We start from the raw sequence: 19,034 nt of genomic DNA on the forward strand, positions 1-19,034 counted from the left end.
TGCATGTACAGCTCCAACTAATCTGCGTGCTGTCTACTTGAAGGCTCACAGAGCCTACCGGCTAACAACTTTAGATCGCCAGTGGTGGCGACGGATGTTAATGTGTGAGAGAGTAAGTCTATGTCTAGCCATCTTGCAGTTCATAGACGCTGCATTAAAGCAACATGAAATGATTGAATGACTAAATGATGTTCTGATATTAAGTAGGATGTTGAGACAGTTGTCACGATCACTTGGACATGAGCCAGCACATAAGAATGGACAGAAATAACCAATGATAAAAGTTATTTGGAAATCATGTGGTTAACTGATGCATTGAATTAAAACTGATTTCATTTTGATGTTTTCAAATTGGATGTGTTTTAATGTAAATGCAAATAAACATTTTTAATTTAAAAAAAAGTTAGAATAGTGCCCAAAGCAACACATTTTTTTTATTAGATACAAAAGATTCTGCAATGTTAAAAGGTTAAGAATTTCTGTATTTTTACAATTTGAGTACACTTTTATTAACACACTTACAAAAAAAATAACATTCAAACATTAGGAAAATTAAATAACCTCAGAAGCAGAACTCCCTCCCACACTTTCTGCTTGCTTACATACAAATGACAATTCAGAGAAAATTGCACAAATAATTATCCACGTGAAAGAACCTTGCTACTATATCAAACATAAGCATAAGTTAAGTAAATCATAGGCACTAGTTTTTCATATCCACAGTTTCATACATTTCTCCAAACATGGGAATCTCTTAAAGCACAAAAAGTCCTTGTATTCACCGATCTGGTAAACTGGTAATGTATTAGGGTCTTTCCACCATCCCTGCCACCGATGAACATGTTCCAAAAGGGACAGATACATTTTGCTTTAGAAATGATATTCTATTTGACAAGAGCTACTGGTTGTGTTACAAAAAAACAAGTTCACCATCCAAGTGCACCGCTTATTCAGGTTTATAAAATGAGTTTTTTTGATTTCATGTACGGTTCCTGCCATCTGAAAAGTGTGACCTAGAAAGATGTGGCTGATGATCTTGTACTGTGACTGGTATACATATATAATCTGAGGGAATGAACTGTAGAGACAAAGGAAGCAACCAAATATAAAAGTGCTAAAACAAAGACAAATACATTTTTACCCATAAAATAAGAGCAACAGTGCCCTGAACTAAGGCATTTATGGCATTAACTAAAACCGAATGTCTCTAGAGGTCATTATTTTAAGACACTAAAAATGCATATTTGACAATGTACTAAAACATATAAACCTTTGCTTTAGACAAAAGGCAAAATAAATGCCACCCTCTACATCATTTCAAATAGACAGCAGGATTAAATACCCCCAGCTCTTGTTCTTAGGAATGGGACATGATGGCAGCCATTCTAAGAGGCGGGATCTGTGATGGAATCAGAGAAAGCTGTGCCAAGCTCAACTTACTAGTATCAAACTAATCACAGGCACTTGGTCTTTTTTTAATAAGACACTGAAAACGTGCAAAAATACAGTACCCAGGAATTATCCCACCATAAAATGCTGGGCGCTCTTATGGGTTTAGCATCAGAAATGAAGTTTTCAAAAGCATGGATAATGGTTTTGAATTTGGGAAATTGCTACCAATGGACCATGCTGCACTATACAGTTGAACAGATATCATTGCATTCATCCTTACAGCTCCGTTGAGAAGATCCCAGGATTTGAACACATTGCATTAAAATGGCATGCTGCAACATTGAAAGGAAACAGATTTTACTATGGTTTTGGTAGTCTATTTTATGCAATTGTCCAAGGATGCAAAAATATTTTTTTTTGTTATTGGTTGTTTTAGAGGAAGCTGCATCAATAATAGTGCACAACTGTTTTTGCATTTTTAGAAGCTCAACAAATAAACCAAGTAGGATGCAATAAGAGCGTCAGAATGGGGAGATTTATTTTCTGTAACGAATCTACCATTCAAATACAGGTACCAGTTAACATGGACAAGTATGGCATACATTATTGAAACACTGAAAAGGACAATCAAAAAGAAAAAATAGGCATATTTACAATTTCAATGAACCAATTTAAAACCAGAACCAGGATCCAGAATCCTATGCGTCATACCAAACAATACAGCAATTAATCTTATTTGGTTTTACAAGTAAACACATTAGCTCCTCCATACTTATGGTACAAATGCATAGTTTTAACTTTTGCAATCGTGTGTTTTACTTTGAAAGTACTGCAGTGTAATAGAGTGTCATTATGTTTCACCCAGAAAATGAATCTTTCTTATGGAAATAAGGATGCGTCTTATCTGCTGCATTTCTGTAAACAGCATATAAATGAAGGACTAGTGGTATTAAGTCCCCTTATATAGGAGGAGAGCATGCCACACAAGGCTTTCAAAACATACCCGTCGACAGTTGATTCTGGACTGCAGGCAAACATTTACTCAGTCTAGAGGATTCCTTAAGCATTTTCATAATTCGAGTTTAAATTATAAATGCTACTTTTGATATGAATTGGACGTGGCCAGATGAAGAAGCACTGAATACAAGCATTTGAAAACCAGTTCAAAAAGGTAATTGCTCATTTCAAATAATTAAATGAAAACGCATGGAAGGACTTTTTTTGTATAAACGTGTGTAAAATGTGTTGAAATAAAACCTACCAACATAAATATTTGCTCATTTTCTGGAATATTTGATTCAGGACAGGATTCCAAATTAGTGGTTTTAGGAAAAGAAACTGGGCCAGCATTTTTTGAAATGCCATATTCCTTAACCAAGAGCACAATATTTGAACAACTAAGTATGAATATCAGTTCTTGTAATGCAGTTTGAAAATGTTGAATATCCAGGGAGTATTTGGAGCATATTGCAACCCGAGAATACCAAGACCCGAGAATGTGTCAGCAGAGGGAAGCATGTCTTGAAAGCGATAAATGGCAACACATTGCAATTCCTTGTTCCAAGAAGCTAAACTCCACTTTACACCTTGAAAATATATACTTAAAAATAGAATTTGAGCAATCAGATATTGCCAGTTCAACTGTAGAGCCACCAGTCGCATACAATGTTGCAGATACTTTGGTAGTTTGCTGCAATAATAAAATATGGCTATACAAAAATTTCAAAAATTGACCAATATACATTGCACTGCTGATTCAATACAATCTACAAAGAACAAAAAAAAAACTAAAGAAATATAGCTTTAGCCATACTGACAACCAATATGGTTGAAAAGCTAAAACAGTGCAACAACCAACTTTCATCTGAGGCAGAAAGACATCTTACCCCTTGGCAATACATATGAAGCATTTGAATGCAATAAATAATGTACTGGACGTTCACAACTTTCTCATATTCAACAACTCTGCTGGTTTATGGTCCGCAGAGGCGTTCTTATTAAAGTGGGGCCAACCACAAACTAAACTGGCCAGAAAACAGAAATAACTAATTATTTGTAAATGCATATAAAGGGTGTATATGTTTGGCTCCATTGGAGCAAAACAAGTTCAAATGTGGAAGGAAATTCAATACAGTTGATGTTTAATGCGTTCCCTCGGATTGAAAAGCAGTCAACTGCTGAAAAAGGTCAGTTATGAGCATTCGAAATGAAAAGGGCCCTGCAATATAAATGCATTGTTTTGGAGATTTAGATGCATAAAATTACATCTGACAATATACAGGATTACAACAAATGATTTTGCATTTCCTAATGAAGATTAGGTCACTTTAAAAATCATGCCTGTCTGGGGAAAACGAACCTGCCAGTACAAGATATGTTGATACGCAGCATACTATCAGACTTTTAATTGTGCAGGCAATGATACCTGATTAAATGATCATCCAAGATAAAAGCAGGTGAGGTACAATCATACCTAATTGTTTGGAAATCAATTGTGAACAACTTATTTCAGTTCCCAAATGAGAAAGTGGGTTGTGGACATTTTCAATGCGACAGGCTCTTGGGTCCACCTGCATCTCTACAAAGGAGGAATGAGATCAGTGCCACTAAGAACTGAAACATATATGGCCCAGTACTCTAGAATTAGAATGAGCTGAAGGCCATACGACATTCGTAGTCCCCAATGGCCTGTATAGACTAGCATTATCGTGGACCACGCATTTTGGCAAGGGTATTGAATCCAAATAAACTGGAAAAAGGGCTTGTGAATGTCAAACTTGTAAGTCGACATATTCCAGCTTGCATTAATTCATCATCAATGTACGGTTGTGTTACATTACATCAATTAAACCAGTTAGGAATAGTGGACATTTTGGGCAAAACAAAGAGGAACACAATTCGAAGAGACGGATTAAGCTAATTCTTACCTACGGGTGGTCTTTTGATTTTAGCATTTGAAAGAGATGGAAACTTTCTCTAGCTTTCCAAAAATGAATACAGACACAGATTAAGTAATACACAGATGAATAGCAACCCCTCAAAAATTTGGCAAGTCATGAGAACAAACACAGATTTTGTTTACAATTTACATTTGGAAAAGTTAGCTTAATAATTATTAAAATACTATTCATTTTTAGGTTAGCCGGGTTCCTCTTAGTTGGAAAACTGCAATAGTCGTGCCTATTTGAAAGAAAGAGGATCGGTGTTATCCAAAAAATTACTGTTCTATCGCATTAGATGCACTGGAACATTTTGTTGCCTCTGGTCCTGGCTGAGCTGAATAAGTGAGTTAAGGAAAGCAATAAGCTTGATATTTTCCAATCTAGATTTGTTAAAGGCCCTGGAACAGTGTTGAATGGTTTTTTATTAAGCTTTCGGAAGAGCCATAATTAATGGCCAAATGTATAGACTCCGCCCTTGCTTTTGATGGCATCAAATGATTACTTTTGTGGCTTAAGTTATTGAGTTGGGGCTTGCTGTCTTATCTGGTGGAGATATTGAAGGACCTTCACTCTGATACCTCCCTGCGTGCCAGATTAAACCTTAAAAGGTAACCTGTCCACTCCAATTCCTACAGTCAGGGGCCTAAAACAAGGCTGTATTCTAGCCCCTATGCTTTTTAACTTGTTTATTTGTGATACTGGAGCAGCTTTGCAGGAAGAAAGATCTACCTCCCCACCCCGCACATTAATGGGGTTGTCTTTAACTGATTATTATACGCAGGCAATCTGGTGCTTCTTGAACAGACCTGGATAGGCTTGCAGCGCCAGTTTCATCAGTTGCATCATAAATATGTAAGTATGGCTAAATCAAAGGTCTTGGCAATTAAGTCATCTAAGAAAAGTGAGAAGCCTGTTGGTAATTGGTATCTGAATAATGAGCTGCTAGAAAGGGTTACCTTGATCACTTATCAGGGGTTCCATGTTACCTGTTGCAAGTTGGTTTTAACCGTCATTATCAATGACGGTACAGTGGAAAGCCGTTTCATTATTTAAAATGTTTAGTTGCGTAGCATTCAACTCTGCTTTATGTTGTGAAAGACGTCTTATCAAACATGAATGAGAAACTCTTGTTACTCTGGGAGGAGGGTTGTCTAGATTGTATTAGCACATTGTACATCTGTTGACCTGCTGATTGGTAATCCATTGGCAGTGAAAAGGAAAATGTGGCAGAAAGATTGGCGCGACGCTGGTATAGACTGTAAAAAGTTCGATGTTCTCTTACGTGGCACAAGAGATTAAATCTGTCAATACAGTACCCAAATACATGGAGGAATTTCCCCATGCGTGGTGGAGAGGGCAGTTCCTAAGGTTGCGAATTAACCTTTATCCGACAAGATAGGTCCTTGCTGTGCGTGTTAAGGATTCTTCAGTCCAGATTCACTGAAGGATCTGTAACGACCATACAGTGGCAGAGACTTTAAAACAAAATGTAAAGATCTCCTTTCATGTGTTAAAGGACCCCAGGCAACTGCGCTATGGGTGGTTTCTTATTCACTACACAGTTATCACTCGGAAGAGTGGTGGGTAATGGTTTTTAGTGGAAATAACACAGGTCTAGTCTTGGCTACGATTAGGTTCCATAAGGTACTTTTCTATAAAGATGAAGGTGCAGGGTATTAATTGACTATATGTAAGTTATAAGTGTTTTTATTTTTATAATTCCTGCTGTTATATATATATGAATTGAGAATATTTTAAGTTGTTTATGTTATATATTTATTATAATTTAAGAATTGCTTTGTATGTACAGTTTTTATACACAAACATTTTTAGAATGTATTACGAGGAATTGAATTAAATTGTTTTAGTCCTAAAATCATGAAAGGTTTAAATGTAAACCAACCATGTTAATGATAAAAAAAACACTAAACAATTTGCAGATTTTACCAGGTTGACATAAACTGCATCTTAAATGATGCAAATAACTCTAAACAGGCAGGAAATGCAAATAAGTGTCTCTTCCAAAGCCTATTCAGCCACATCCGTTTGCAGCATGTTACCTGCATCCCTCCAGAAATAAATGTCCTTACTGACAACTACATTATGCCATATGTTAAGGTGGTACAAAGTGATCACTGGTGGCAGAAACAAGTCAATAAACTAACAAGGACAAATGTCAACATTAAGGTCACTTATTTACTGTTACTAAGAAGCTTTTTCCTGTTTGAATACATGACCAGCCAGCAAAACCTTGCAAGAAACCTAGAATGATATATGCTAGGCTTCAATCAAACATTACTAAAGGCAGCCTGTCTTATTTGTAAGACATAAATGCATGACACATCCAAGAATAATGCTTACACATAAGGCACATAACCTTGCTCACCTGCCCATCTTGCCTGATTTGTGCTCCTAGAAAGCTACAGATATTGCCAAAGCTCTGATGGAATATACATGTGCACTATAGAGTAGGAGCTTAGGGAATTTCCCCACCCAATCCTAACAATTATGTAGATACATGATCCCCCTCTAGTTGAGCTTGAAAAAGAAATATAGCACTAATCCAACTAACATTTGAGGGTCACTTTCTCAGAGAGAAAGTGAAGAAACTAAATTTTGCAAGGACTGTAAAAATCCTAACTTTTCTTAACAAATGAAAGTGATATATCACATCAAATGAAGTGGTAATGGTAATTCTGACAGGCTGCAACAGGATCAAAATAATTTTTGATAACTAACACTAAAACCACATTGAAAACTGTTGACCAGTTGCCTAACTGGGGCAGTGGTTCAGGGGGTGGAGAGATGTGTATTAAAATAACAAGAAAAGGCTTGTGAAGAAATCTCTTGCAAACCCCAAGGGCAGACGAGAACTTTGTTTTACAACACTCTATTGCCATATAAGAAACGAAAAGCACCTTTCACTTTATTAAATTGTGCCCTGGTGAACGACTTCCTCGAAGTGGGTAAAATACAAAATCAGGTTCTGCAAGAACCACGATTTTACGTTAAGAAATAATGAGAAGTGGAGAGACTTGGCCTGCATTCGAGATAACATTTTGTGGAAATACTAGGAGTCTTACATTGGCTAATATTGGATTATTGCAATCTGGGGTCTGCCATGATCAAGGTAAGAATATCAAAATTAGGGATGTGTTGGAACTGCACCAGCATCTTTAAAATTCTGCATTGCTTGAATGAAAAGATACACGTAATGTAGCCTGTGAGTAGAGATGAGGAAGTCTTTGCATTGACATCAAGGTAAAACCAAGCAAGACTTAATGTTTGAAATATCCATGAAGATATTACTAGGTAACCTCCAGCGTGTGTTAGGTATGATGCAGTGTGCCCAAACTGTTTCCATATTTTTTGCCAGGTCCCCCAATTAAATTTCTGCCTGACCATCAGAGGCCAATGAGAGAAAGTGAGGATTGCTTTTATGTTAAACATGCAAACAACGTTAGTTTTCACCATAAGGTGGGAGAAGAAAATTGGTTTTCAGCTGTAAAAGGCTGTTATGCTAGCGTGCTCCACTAATCAGAATGTACCTCTGGCGCAGCGAGAGTGGCACCCCTAATAGAATTCGAGAGTAACCCCTAAACTCTAATTTACTGGAAGATTTCAATTCATGTTCCTGCAAGCCCAGGTAACATTCAGTGGCGCGGTCTTGTTGCCTGTAGAATGAGCACCATCTTTCTGCATGTTTCCCCATTCTCAGAATGCCACAAACCCATGAATTTTTAGAAAACCCTGCACTCCCATGTGGAAGTAATGACTCCCCCGAATGGTGAGCAAACATATTTTGAAAGGACAGATTTTTTTTCAAGGAGAAAGTGGCATCGAGCACTGTGAACATGAACTGTTATTGTAGCAGAGGAATGTGGACCTTGGCTGGCATCCTTGACTTTGCCCCTTTGGGGTAATGAACACACTTCTTAGTGTCCTAGTGGATTAACAGTTACAAATCAACCCTCTTTCTTTGACTTCATGCACTTCATATTCTAAGACCTATTGACTCAGAGTATTCCTACAGCAAGCACATTTAGTAAAATGTTCATCCCCACATACCAGGAATACTTCATTTTGTCACCTGGTGGTGATGGGCTCAAATGTAATGCTTGAGAGGATGAAGTAGCTTTTTGCAGCTACTGACTATTTATTCTTAAAATATGAGAAGCTCACAATTGTGTGGAGGTTTGGCTGGGAATTAAGTGGTGGTAGGAGGGTTTATGCACATGCTCATAGGAAGATTGCGGGTAACGATATAATGGGTGGGCTGCCAGAAAGAAATGTGGTTTCTAAAGGAACAATAAGCCTACCCTGCACTTTGAGATAAACAGCATCAAAAATTATTTCTCAAATTAGACCATCATATCTAGCTTGGTAAACGTATGAAAAGTCAGTTTACTGCTGTCCAATTAGCTGCATCTAGTATAAACTATCACAATTTCGGAATCCTTTTACTTTAAAACAAGGGAGAAACTGGACAGTAATGTGGCCAGAATACACAGTTGTGATTTCCACAGATCCATAACAGTTAATGGTGGTTGAATGAGAATAGTCAAAATCATGGGGCATCTTGAGTAACCATCAACACTGGGATGAATTGTCAATGTATCAACCAATCAACACTTATGCCCTGCAGAGCGCCAATTAGGGTATATAGGACTGCTTTTTCTAAATAATTGCTCTGAATGAATGTTTATGCATCAGCTATGTAAAAATGTGTGCTTATACACAAGCGTATGCCAATGAACGTTCTGCATTCTATTTTTTAACACACATGAATATTTGACTATAGTTTACAGCACAAGTATTTGCTTATACACATGTTGGGAACATCCTTGCTCACCACGGTACTGTGTTTGCCATTAGGCTCCTTCAGTCTGTAGTTCCCCCTCAGAAGCCGCAAAAATTCATATTCTCCTACTGGATATACTTTAGTGAATTACAGCTTTTACAAACAAAAAATGTGAGAAGCAGGCCAGATGTCTGCTTCCGTGGTAAAGGATTAACAGTCCTTGTGCAGATCTCTTACAAAGAATTTAAGTAGGGGAATGCCATTTTTGGCCCAAGATATTTTGCACTACAACCCTATATTCTGGGATAAATCAGCATAAATAATAGTTTGGAGTTGCACCCCAAAACATCTGAGCGCCCCGGGCTGCAGGCCCCTGGATTTATTGACTTCAATGCATTTCTGCAGTGCCATATACTAAAAACTGTTGATTCCTGAGGAAAAAAGGAGCTCATTCTATTTCTTTGCTTAATCTGCCTGGTGCCTGCACCAAAATATACAGCTCAGCAGAAAGACATGAAAAGGATATCAAAGCAGGTTGCAGTCACATTAAGGGACAGCACAAAACAAAGAAGCGAGTCAAATGTGCATTAACCACATGAGGCAGGGCAGGCCAGAGTTATAGGGCGAAACCGGCATGCATTTCTTTTTAATTTAACAGCCGTCTTGGAAGAAGCCATTTCCAGTGCTAGGTGCCACTAGTTCCTCCAAATTGGAGGGGCTGGGTGCAGAGAAACGTTACCGTGGTCCTTTCTTTTACTCTTACGCTTAGCAGACACGTGCCATGCCATCAAATTTAAGCAACAGATTGGCGGTATGAAATTGAAAAATGCGATCACTAAATACAGTTCATTTTAAAGTCGCACAAGATTGGCCAGAACACTTCTGTAAGTGGAACACTCAAAACCTACACTTGCAGAATTACTCATGGACACTTCTGCGAATACATTTTACATCCGCAACAGATTATTATACTCAATGTAGTCTATTTCTTATGTGCGAAATAGGACATGTTTGACTACTTTTTGGAATAGCGAAAAAGACAATAATCTTCGCCATATTGTTCGCAGAAGAAACTTTCAAAAGCGAATGTTAATTAGCTGTGGTGTTCCCCTCCCTCAAAGCCCTAAGGGTGAGGAGATTGCAGTTTGAGAGAAGTAAGAAATAGAAACTTGGTTCACGTTTAACCAACAGGCTTTATGTTGGGACATGCTGGCCAGATGCTGGCCAAGGACATTCTCAAGCTACTCGACATGTGAGATAACTTACAGACCTGGCATGATAGGGCCATTTGCTCCGAAAACAATTGGGCAACAGGGAGGATAAAATTACTTTTTCTGAAAAAGTAAACTTATTTTAAAGTTTAGCTCCGCCCAGCTCGAGTATACATATATGCATATATGTACCACATAAATCTTAAGCCAGTGTGAGTTTGGGGGTGCGAATAGGGGAAGGCAGGGGTAAATATTCACAAATTTGCAAGAAGCTCCTTCAGCCAGTGAACATGCATTGACCAATGGTTCATGGCATATTATATTCATATATAAACCTTTAAAATGTGCTGCAGCCACAACATCTTGCAATTAAGTCTAACATCCACATACACTACGACCAACAGGAAAGAATGCATAGAAACACCCAATGCACTCAAAATGAATCGCTAAGTACCTCATACAATTCACCCATCAATACTCTCAAAAGGCACGTTATGATCGAACAGCAAAACAATACTTCAGGCAGCCATTTAGTATCTACCTTGAGGGACGAAAGAGAAAGATGTTGAAGAATTGTAAAAGAAAGGCAGAATGTGTATTTTTGAGTTCCACCTTGACCAACGTGATGTGATGGCTTTAATCAGTTTAGAGAGACTGATCTTGCCATGAGAATCCTGAAACAGGATGAGGTTAAGAAAACAAGTGGAGGGCCCAGGGGAGAAGTTCCAGGGGCATTTAAAACATTTAAAAGTCTAATGGCTCTTTATTTGCAGAGCTAATCCGTACACACTGAACCACCCCTATAATATGTACAATTTTGACAAACAGGGTAGCTTACTTTATAAAAATGTGTTTGCCTACCGATTCTAATCATCTGGACAAATGAACTCTCTTTCTGTGCAATTAGTAATAAATGTCTCAATATCTCCACGTACCAAGTACAAATTAGTGCATCTGGCAGAGGAAGCACTACCTTCCATCTTTAATATACCCCTGTTCTATAGGTAAAACTAAAATAAAAATATGAATGAATTCTGCTATAAAAATACTTAAATAATAGGGGTAAAGGTGGCAAAGAACATCAGCTAAAAACTGGAGACGTGATTACGTATTTTAGAGCTGCAATCTGCAGGAAGAAACAAGTGTCTGTAGGCCAGCCATTCATACACAGTGTTTGCGTAGTTTCTCAGGCATCACAGAGCTGCCCCAGTCGTTAACACCTCGTTCAGTAGCTTCATTGTTGCTCTTGGTTAAAGAAAAGTGCCCTAGCAGAGATAAATGAAGGCTGAATGTCAATGGCACAAACAAATTAGTAGGTCTATAGACACACCCAGTCTTTAGAAAAACAATTTACAGACCTTTGGCAATCAAAAGAAAAAAGCACATAGCAGTGATACGTGGATGCAACATACGAACGGATGGATGCAGCCTAGACAACCAGTGTATCTGCCTTAGATTTAGACGTGCATCCAATTAAATTGGGGCAAATGGCCCAGGTTGATAGTTTTCGCCAATGAAGTTCCAAGAGCAAAGATGAAGGGATGCCACTTTTACAGCCACAACTCTCAATCGTAGTTGTATTTGGCAGTGATCACTTGAACGATGCCCATTTGTAACAGGATAACAATATACATTTGGTAAACTTTCCACCCGCAGATTGCATTAAAAACAGATTAAATGAAGTGTGGGAATTCTTGGATTGCCATTTCACTCATGTAATTCAAATGGGCATTTTTCTTTGGCATTCACTATGTCCGTTAACATCCAAACATTGGCCTTGGTCACTGATGTTTAACCTGAAATTGTAACTGAGAAAAAACGAAAGTGTCTCCATGAAAAGTGATTGTACGAGTATAAAATGTCTGATGTTAAATGTCATTAAAGTGCTGCTTCATAATCTCTGCCAGATTGTGCTATTTAAGGACAGAGTGAAATGGGAGTTTATCCCCAAAAGTCAGATTTAAAAAGTCCACACTGCGTTTTGTAGTTTGGCACGAAAGTGATGCGTCCATCAAGCGCCGAAACCCTGGGATTTGCCAGTGTGCCTCAATAGCAGCCATCCTTCCAGCTGTCATCTTTCATGTTGCCGTATGTTCTAGGTGCCACCAAGGACCTAAAAAAAAGTGTTGAAACATGATTTAATAATGGAAAAGAATGAAATGCAACATATCTTTTCCACAATATATTTTGACCGACTTTAACAGTAGTTTTGTGCGATAGTCATTTTCTATAGGAACATATGTTGGGTCATACATGCCTGATTGCGTTTGTGTGATAACAGTGCCTGGGCATTATCCCCTTATCTGCAGTTAGAGTTAGAACTAGGAACGGCCGAAATACGGCTCTTAGATTTCCTTATGCAGAACTATCCACATGACTTTCATCCAGTAGCAGGATTCTTAATAGCAACTGGTGTTGGGTAGAGTCGGAAGGGGTTGGAATACATCGCAACACTCATTGGCACTCGGTAGCAGCTGGCAGCAGATCATCCCGTGGTAAATATTTTTGTAACTTTTTTCACATATATATGCGGCGGGAGACACCTGCACCCCCCGCTTCCGCCCAACACTCCCCATAACACATACGTACCATTACCCACCCCCCACATATATATGTAAAATAAGTAGATTAAAAAAAGAAATATCAGCTTTTTTTACAGCAGGATAATCTATACGACTTTATCACTGGTTACCCATCATTTGACGTCAAACAGTATGAACATCTCAGCTCTCAGCAACGATTTTTTAGTTAAGGGGGAAATAAAGGACACAGCGTTCTCAAAGCAGAGGAGGACCACATGGGAATATAAAGAAACGCTTGCATTAAATAAAGGCCTTACAGATTATTTACATTTCTGGTGCACGTCCCCATTCATGTTTGAGAAGGGAAAGCGTTCACTGCAGATGTCTCCAACATCTATTCTTCTTCGTCCACGAGCTTCAGGAGCTTAATAAAAGTCAAATATCTAGCAATTAAACATTAAGTTATTGCACTATAAGGTAAGCCATCCTTAAGGTACGAAACACGAGTTGCATGCTACTAGCCACGCATAAGTAATTCCTCATGTGCGATAAAAGGCCAATAAAACCTAAATTGTGTCCAGGAGTAGCGCCAATCATGAACTAATGCGCAATAAATATGTCTGGGTAGCAGGGGTAATATTGCGCCATGGTGAACTTGCGCCATGTTGTTCATCGTAGGCTACTAAGGACCGCCAATTTTTCAACCTACCAAAAGCACCGCTGAGAAGGATACAAATCTACTAGAGGTAAAGAAAACTAAACACGTGTAAAATGTACCAAGCACGTCACCTAATAGCTATGACACAAGAGCTTCAGTAAACTATTTGGAAAATGAAGTCGTAGAGTAATACTTCAATGCTTGTAATGCAGAATGGTTAAAAAAAGTAATTCACCATGGTGATATTCTCTTAGAATATAGTCCCTCTTTACAAGAATTGTGAACAATTTCAAAGGAAAGAAAGTGCATGCGTTAAGATGCCACCGCCCATATTCAATAGCCATTTTTCTTGCCTTCCCCATTTTCGTCATCTCGCTGTGAGAGAAACGTTTCCATTTACAGAGGAGAAGGTGAGACGGTTGCATGGGGAATTGGGACTACTGCCTAAGAACACAGTAGTCACTACTCAGTCCTTTTTATTTTCTCATGTCCAGGTCACTCTACTCCCATACTCTTCAGAGGAATCATAAGCAATTAAAATATGAAACTAGTAGGGAGTAGCTACGTCATCTTCAACCAAAACCTTTTGCAAAACACGTACTGAAAGTGCTAGCTGCATAAATAAGGTAGCTTAAGCCTTGGGAAAAGAAAAAACAGCTTTCCCATAATCTCTAGAAAAGTGGATGCTTTTTAAAAAGTGTGTGTTTTGGTTTTAGTAAACCTTTCACAAACCACAGTGCAGAGAAAACAAAACAACTGCAACGTTCTAAATACACATCACAGATTACAAGTTTTCCAGGCAATGGATGAGTTATACATACATCTTATTTCAATTCTAAAATATCTTATATGAAATTAATTGATGTAATATTCACAGAAGTCAGACTTGCGCTTATAACTAAATGATAATAGGAGAAGTCAAGAAATCTCGAAAAATATACAGCAAATTTTGACTGTAGGCGGGGACAGACCATAAACAGATGTTCTAGAGTGTTTATCACTGTTTCGCCCCTACAACAAAAAAAACATGCACTCTAATATTTTCAAGCCTTTGATCTAGTTCCACCAATTTCACGTTTAGGATCTAGGTTTAACGCAAGTCATAAAAAATTCGTCCTCCACCTTCAATTGGGATATTTCCTTATATATAACGGAATATTTCCTAGGTCTTTCTCTCCAGTAAGAGAACATTTAAACAACTTATAATTGAGGTTTAAGGATCTAGGTTGAATCCAATGCATCACAAATACTTTCGAATTCTCGTGGGAGCCTCCACCAGCGCCAAATCTTTTATCCAATAGATTCTGTACCTTTGCAACCCAATTGTTTAACAGAGAGTATGACTATCATCCTACAACTTTGAGAACAGCAAAACAGAAGGGTGATTTAACACTTTAAAGTAAAGAGCAAAGGGGGGCATGGCCAAGCACGGCTTGGAATGGCTGCCTAATCGGAGTTCCCGCTCGCGTATAAATACTTTAAGTTCGGAGGGACTTAAAATTGCATCTTATGCCTTCCGCCTCACATACAGGTCATCTGGATTATGGGGAGCGCTTCTCTCGGCTTGCCATTTTGAGGGACGACCTCACGAGGCCTATTAGCACAGGAGCCCAGCAGCTGGAGAAGCCGCATTTCCTGTCACCAGTGTCGGATTGTGAGATGATGTACGGCGCTGCCTTTTGACTGGGAACAAACTTTCTCCACAACACAGGATGCCGTAGGAATAGCCTTTTCTTCAATGGAGCACATGAGGTATTTTTACTTTATAAACACAGATTTTACCAACTTATTTGGAAATATACCCTCAAAATTTGCTCCAGAAGCTTTCAAAAATCAAATAAGTGATGACTACTTTCAGGAACTGTTATGGTACAATTTCATTTAATTTGATAAATGAATATCCAATGAAACTTCATTTTATCACATAAAGGAGGCGGTCTATCGGGGTGAATGCTGCGCAGTTTGCCTTTTGTGTGCCTTAGCAGGTGCAAGTGGGTCTAGGTCAACTGGCCTAAACCCCGCCCACCTGGTGCCTTCCTGGTTGCTGCTCTTTTTCCCCCACTTAGCAAGCCCCGCCCACCTGGTGCCCTCCTGGTTGCCGCTCTTTTTCCCTATTTAAAGAGCACTCCATCCTCTCTTCCTTTGCAGATGGTGAGCAGGTGCAAGTGGGTCTAGGAAATCTGGCCTAAGTACCACCCACCTTCTTAGCCATGCAGCTTCCTTCTCAACTCTTAGATCAAGGGGGTCTCTCGCCCGGGCATCCGTAGCGAAGGGCAGACAAAGAAAAGGGAAATTCCTGTTTGGAACAGGAGGACCCAGGACCCGAACCCCTGCTCAGACAGCTAGTAAGCATGCTGTGATGTGTGCCGCTCCCATGCCTTCCCCCACCCCCTTCTTGTTTGCTTGCGTTTCCTGCCTTGGCTTACTCCCGTCTATCCTGCCTTCCCCTCCCTCTTAGCCCTCTCCCCCTTCACCGAGTTTTGTCTTGATACACTATTGCTCTCCCATCACCGTGTTGTCGCAAATGCTTGGTTTTGACTCTTGAGTCATGCTGTGCCATTTTCATCCTGAATCCGGTCTTGCATTTGCTGTTCCCTGCAACATTGCATCTACTCACAGCGTGACTTTCGCAATTTCGACCTGTGGGATGTTCTAACCCACTAGTCTATGCCCTGCAACATCTTTGTGTGCTGTTTTTCTCGTTCTTGCCAATAAGCCTTGATAGAACCCAGAGATCCAAACCTGTAGAGCAGAGCTGTAACCCAGAACCAACCCGTCAGATCCAGTCCAAGAGGCCGTGCAGAGACCAGAGTGCCTTGCTGAGAGCAGAACTAAGCGCCTGAATCCTGTCCGGTGGCTAGCAGATTCCAGTCCAAAACCTTTGACCAGATCTTTGACGGACCTATTCCAAAACCATAGTTGTGAGTATCTAGCATAGAACTGTCCATAGCCAATCTCTTATCCCTAAGTAATCCCATCCAACCCATTCTATCATATCCAGAACTGCATTACAGAATCTCTTTTGTCTGTCCTGAATCCTTCTCTCATCCATATAATCCTGTGGTAATTGTAGTGATAAATCATCTTTGCGCTAATATTTTTGCTGAAGAAGGCAAGTGTCGCAGCAGGCAAAGATCAGACAGAGTCGCCTCTGGACTGGTGGCTGTACCGTTGATATCTCGCATCTTCATAGCCCTTAGTGTAAAGCAAAGCTTTCAAACGAATCCAAAACCGCATTTCAACTCCTTATAGTTTTGCCGCAATCGCGCTTAATGCGCGCAGAAAAGCTTTCCGTGATTCTGCATTCGGCTCAATTTCATCTCATATAAAACAGCTATTTCTTGCATTCAACTTCTGAATTCAGTTTCCTATCTGCCAGTTATTCAATCCTCATTGCTAGTGTCTACCTGGAACTACCCAAAGCAGCTCCCACTAGTTTTGAATCCAATTTAGCGAATTAAATCCATTTTTAACATTTTCCATTCATTGCAAGCCACATTCAAAAGCATCTGACCTGTTTAAAATCATTCCTGATTCTCTCTGAGCTTGTTGGGGGGAATTGGGATAGAAACTGCATTGTTGAGTGTGTATATTCCCGAAACCTGTTTTCTCTCCTTCCATCTCTATATTGCATATTAGGGGGGATTGAGTAGTATCAGGGGGAAAGAGTGAATACATTGCATTTGATTGAATTCATATCAAGTTTTATTTCTGTGCTGCATTCATTTCCTATCATTGCATTTAATTGAACCCACACAGTTTTATTCTATGCTACTTTATTCTTCTCACCCATGCTCCTATTGATTAAAGAGATTGGTGATTGTCATATCACCCAACGCTGATCATTGTATAAATAATAGTGTGATATCTAGATATTGTTCAAATTCATAAGTGTGATATATATATTCAATTCATAAAATAAATCTTAACTTTGCAAAACAACTTACTTCTTGGTTCAGTGAGACCAGGGGGGGTTCAAAGAGAGGGGCGTGATATAAGGGTACATCGTTCAGAAATAAAAGAACTTTAGACATAAAAATATATAATTCTGGGTTCCAGCTGGGCATCTCACGCCAGGCATTGACTTAGGTGGAGTGCTGTGTTGAAACCACTTACAGATTGGGGGCTCGTAGCGGGATTTCTGGATTAGATATACGACTTGTGACAGCTTAATACAGTGTGCTAACTGAAAGGGTACATAAATCCTTTTGGGCTACCACGCTGTGTTACACTGTGAAAAGCACCCCTCAAAAGGGAACGGTCTAAGGAAACGGTCTGCTTTGCAAAAATAGAATAAACTTCTGTAAGTCAGGAAGGAAATTAATATTTCCAGAATGGCGACACTGGTAGACATCAATATGGCTAGAGAACACCTTTTGCATAAGTTATTTGTGAGAGGTGAATGGACAGAGCAGGATCATAATGTGTGCTTGCAGCAATCACAGAACAGATCACTGCAACAGGGTTAGATATATGGCAAGATCAGGGTCCGTTACACATGGCCCTGAGTGAACTATATATGGCCACTAAAGCAAAGGAAGAACAAAACAAGATTGCCAACATAGCAGCATATCTATACCTATATATTGGAGCCATACAGAATAAATATGATGAAAGCCAAGATCTGGCAAGTAAGCAACTGCAGGCATTAGGAAAGGCCCAAACTGATCTGGACTCTTCTGAGCAGAGGCTACAGAGGAGCCAGGAGTCAGAAAATGAAAGTAGGCAGTATATAGTCAAAATAAAAGAGGACATGGGTATCCTGCAGAAGGAAAAGGCAGAACAGGATACCAGAATTCTGGCCTTGCAGAAGAAGTACCAAGAAAGTTTAGACTCTCTACTGCAGAGCCGGAAAAAGCAGTATCAACAGATAAACTTCAACAGGGCATGCACAGAGCAGGTAGCCACCCTGCAAAGCCAACTAGACAGAGAGAAAGAGGAGAGCAATAAATGAATCTTGAAAGACCTGGACACCCAGGCAAAATTTGATAAAGAGCACCAGAAAGCTGGTGCGCTTCAAAGACAGAGGGACGACCTGGCGGGACACAGAGGCAGGCTCTTGCTCAGGAAAGGGACACCTTCGGCCAGGAAGTCTGCTATTTAAAAGAGAACTGGGTGACCTCCAAAAAGACCATCAAAAATTGTTAGAGCACACCAGGAGGGTGGAAGAGGTTCTAGCAAGGAAGGACCAGGCCAGTATGGACAGGATTTAGGAGGTAACCCTCCTGCAACAAAGACTGGCCCAGAACTCAAAAACAACCCAGGAAGCACAGAGAGAAATTGAGGCTCTCTGTGAGAACAATGACAGGCTCCACAGACAGGTAGCCATGCAAGAGAGATTGATAGAGACTAGTAAGGCCTTGAATGAGGAACAGAAAGCTCAGGTTCATGCATGGCAACAGGGAGCAGGGGCCGATAGAGATGAGGTTCGCTGGGAAAGGGAAACACCTGAGCATAACCTCAGGAACCCTAGTACCAGAGGCCTTCATCTCTCCCAATCCCTGGACT

The 19,034-nt window shown here is 39.6% G+C and overlaps 1 protein-coding gene across 1 annotated transcript in view; it reads right to left on the minus strand.

The window, feature by feature from the left end:
- Positions 1–412: 412 nt before the first annotated feature.
- SLAIN2 (SLAIN motif family member 2) overlaps positions 413–19,034 on the minus strand; it is a 786,196-nt gene continuing 767,574 nt past the window's right edge. The window contains exon 8 of the mRNA XM_069631699.1: positions 413–12,459. Coding sequence (XP_069487800.1) covers positions 12,393–12,459 — 67 coding nt within the window. The 3' untranslated portion in view covers positions 413–12,392. The remainder of the gene's footprint in view (positions 12,460–19,034) is intronic.

Source organism: Ambystoma mexicanum, chromosome 6q (genome assembly GCF_040938575.1).
Source record: "Ambystoma mexicanum isolate Mex_15411 chromosome 6q, UKY_AmexF1_1, whole genome shotgun sequence".
Lineage (NCBI taxonomy): Eukaryota > Metazoa > Chordata > Amphibia > Caudata > Ambystomatidae > Ambystoma > Ambystoma mexicanum.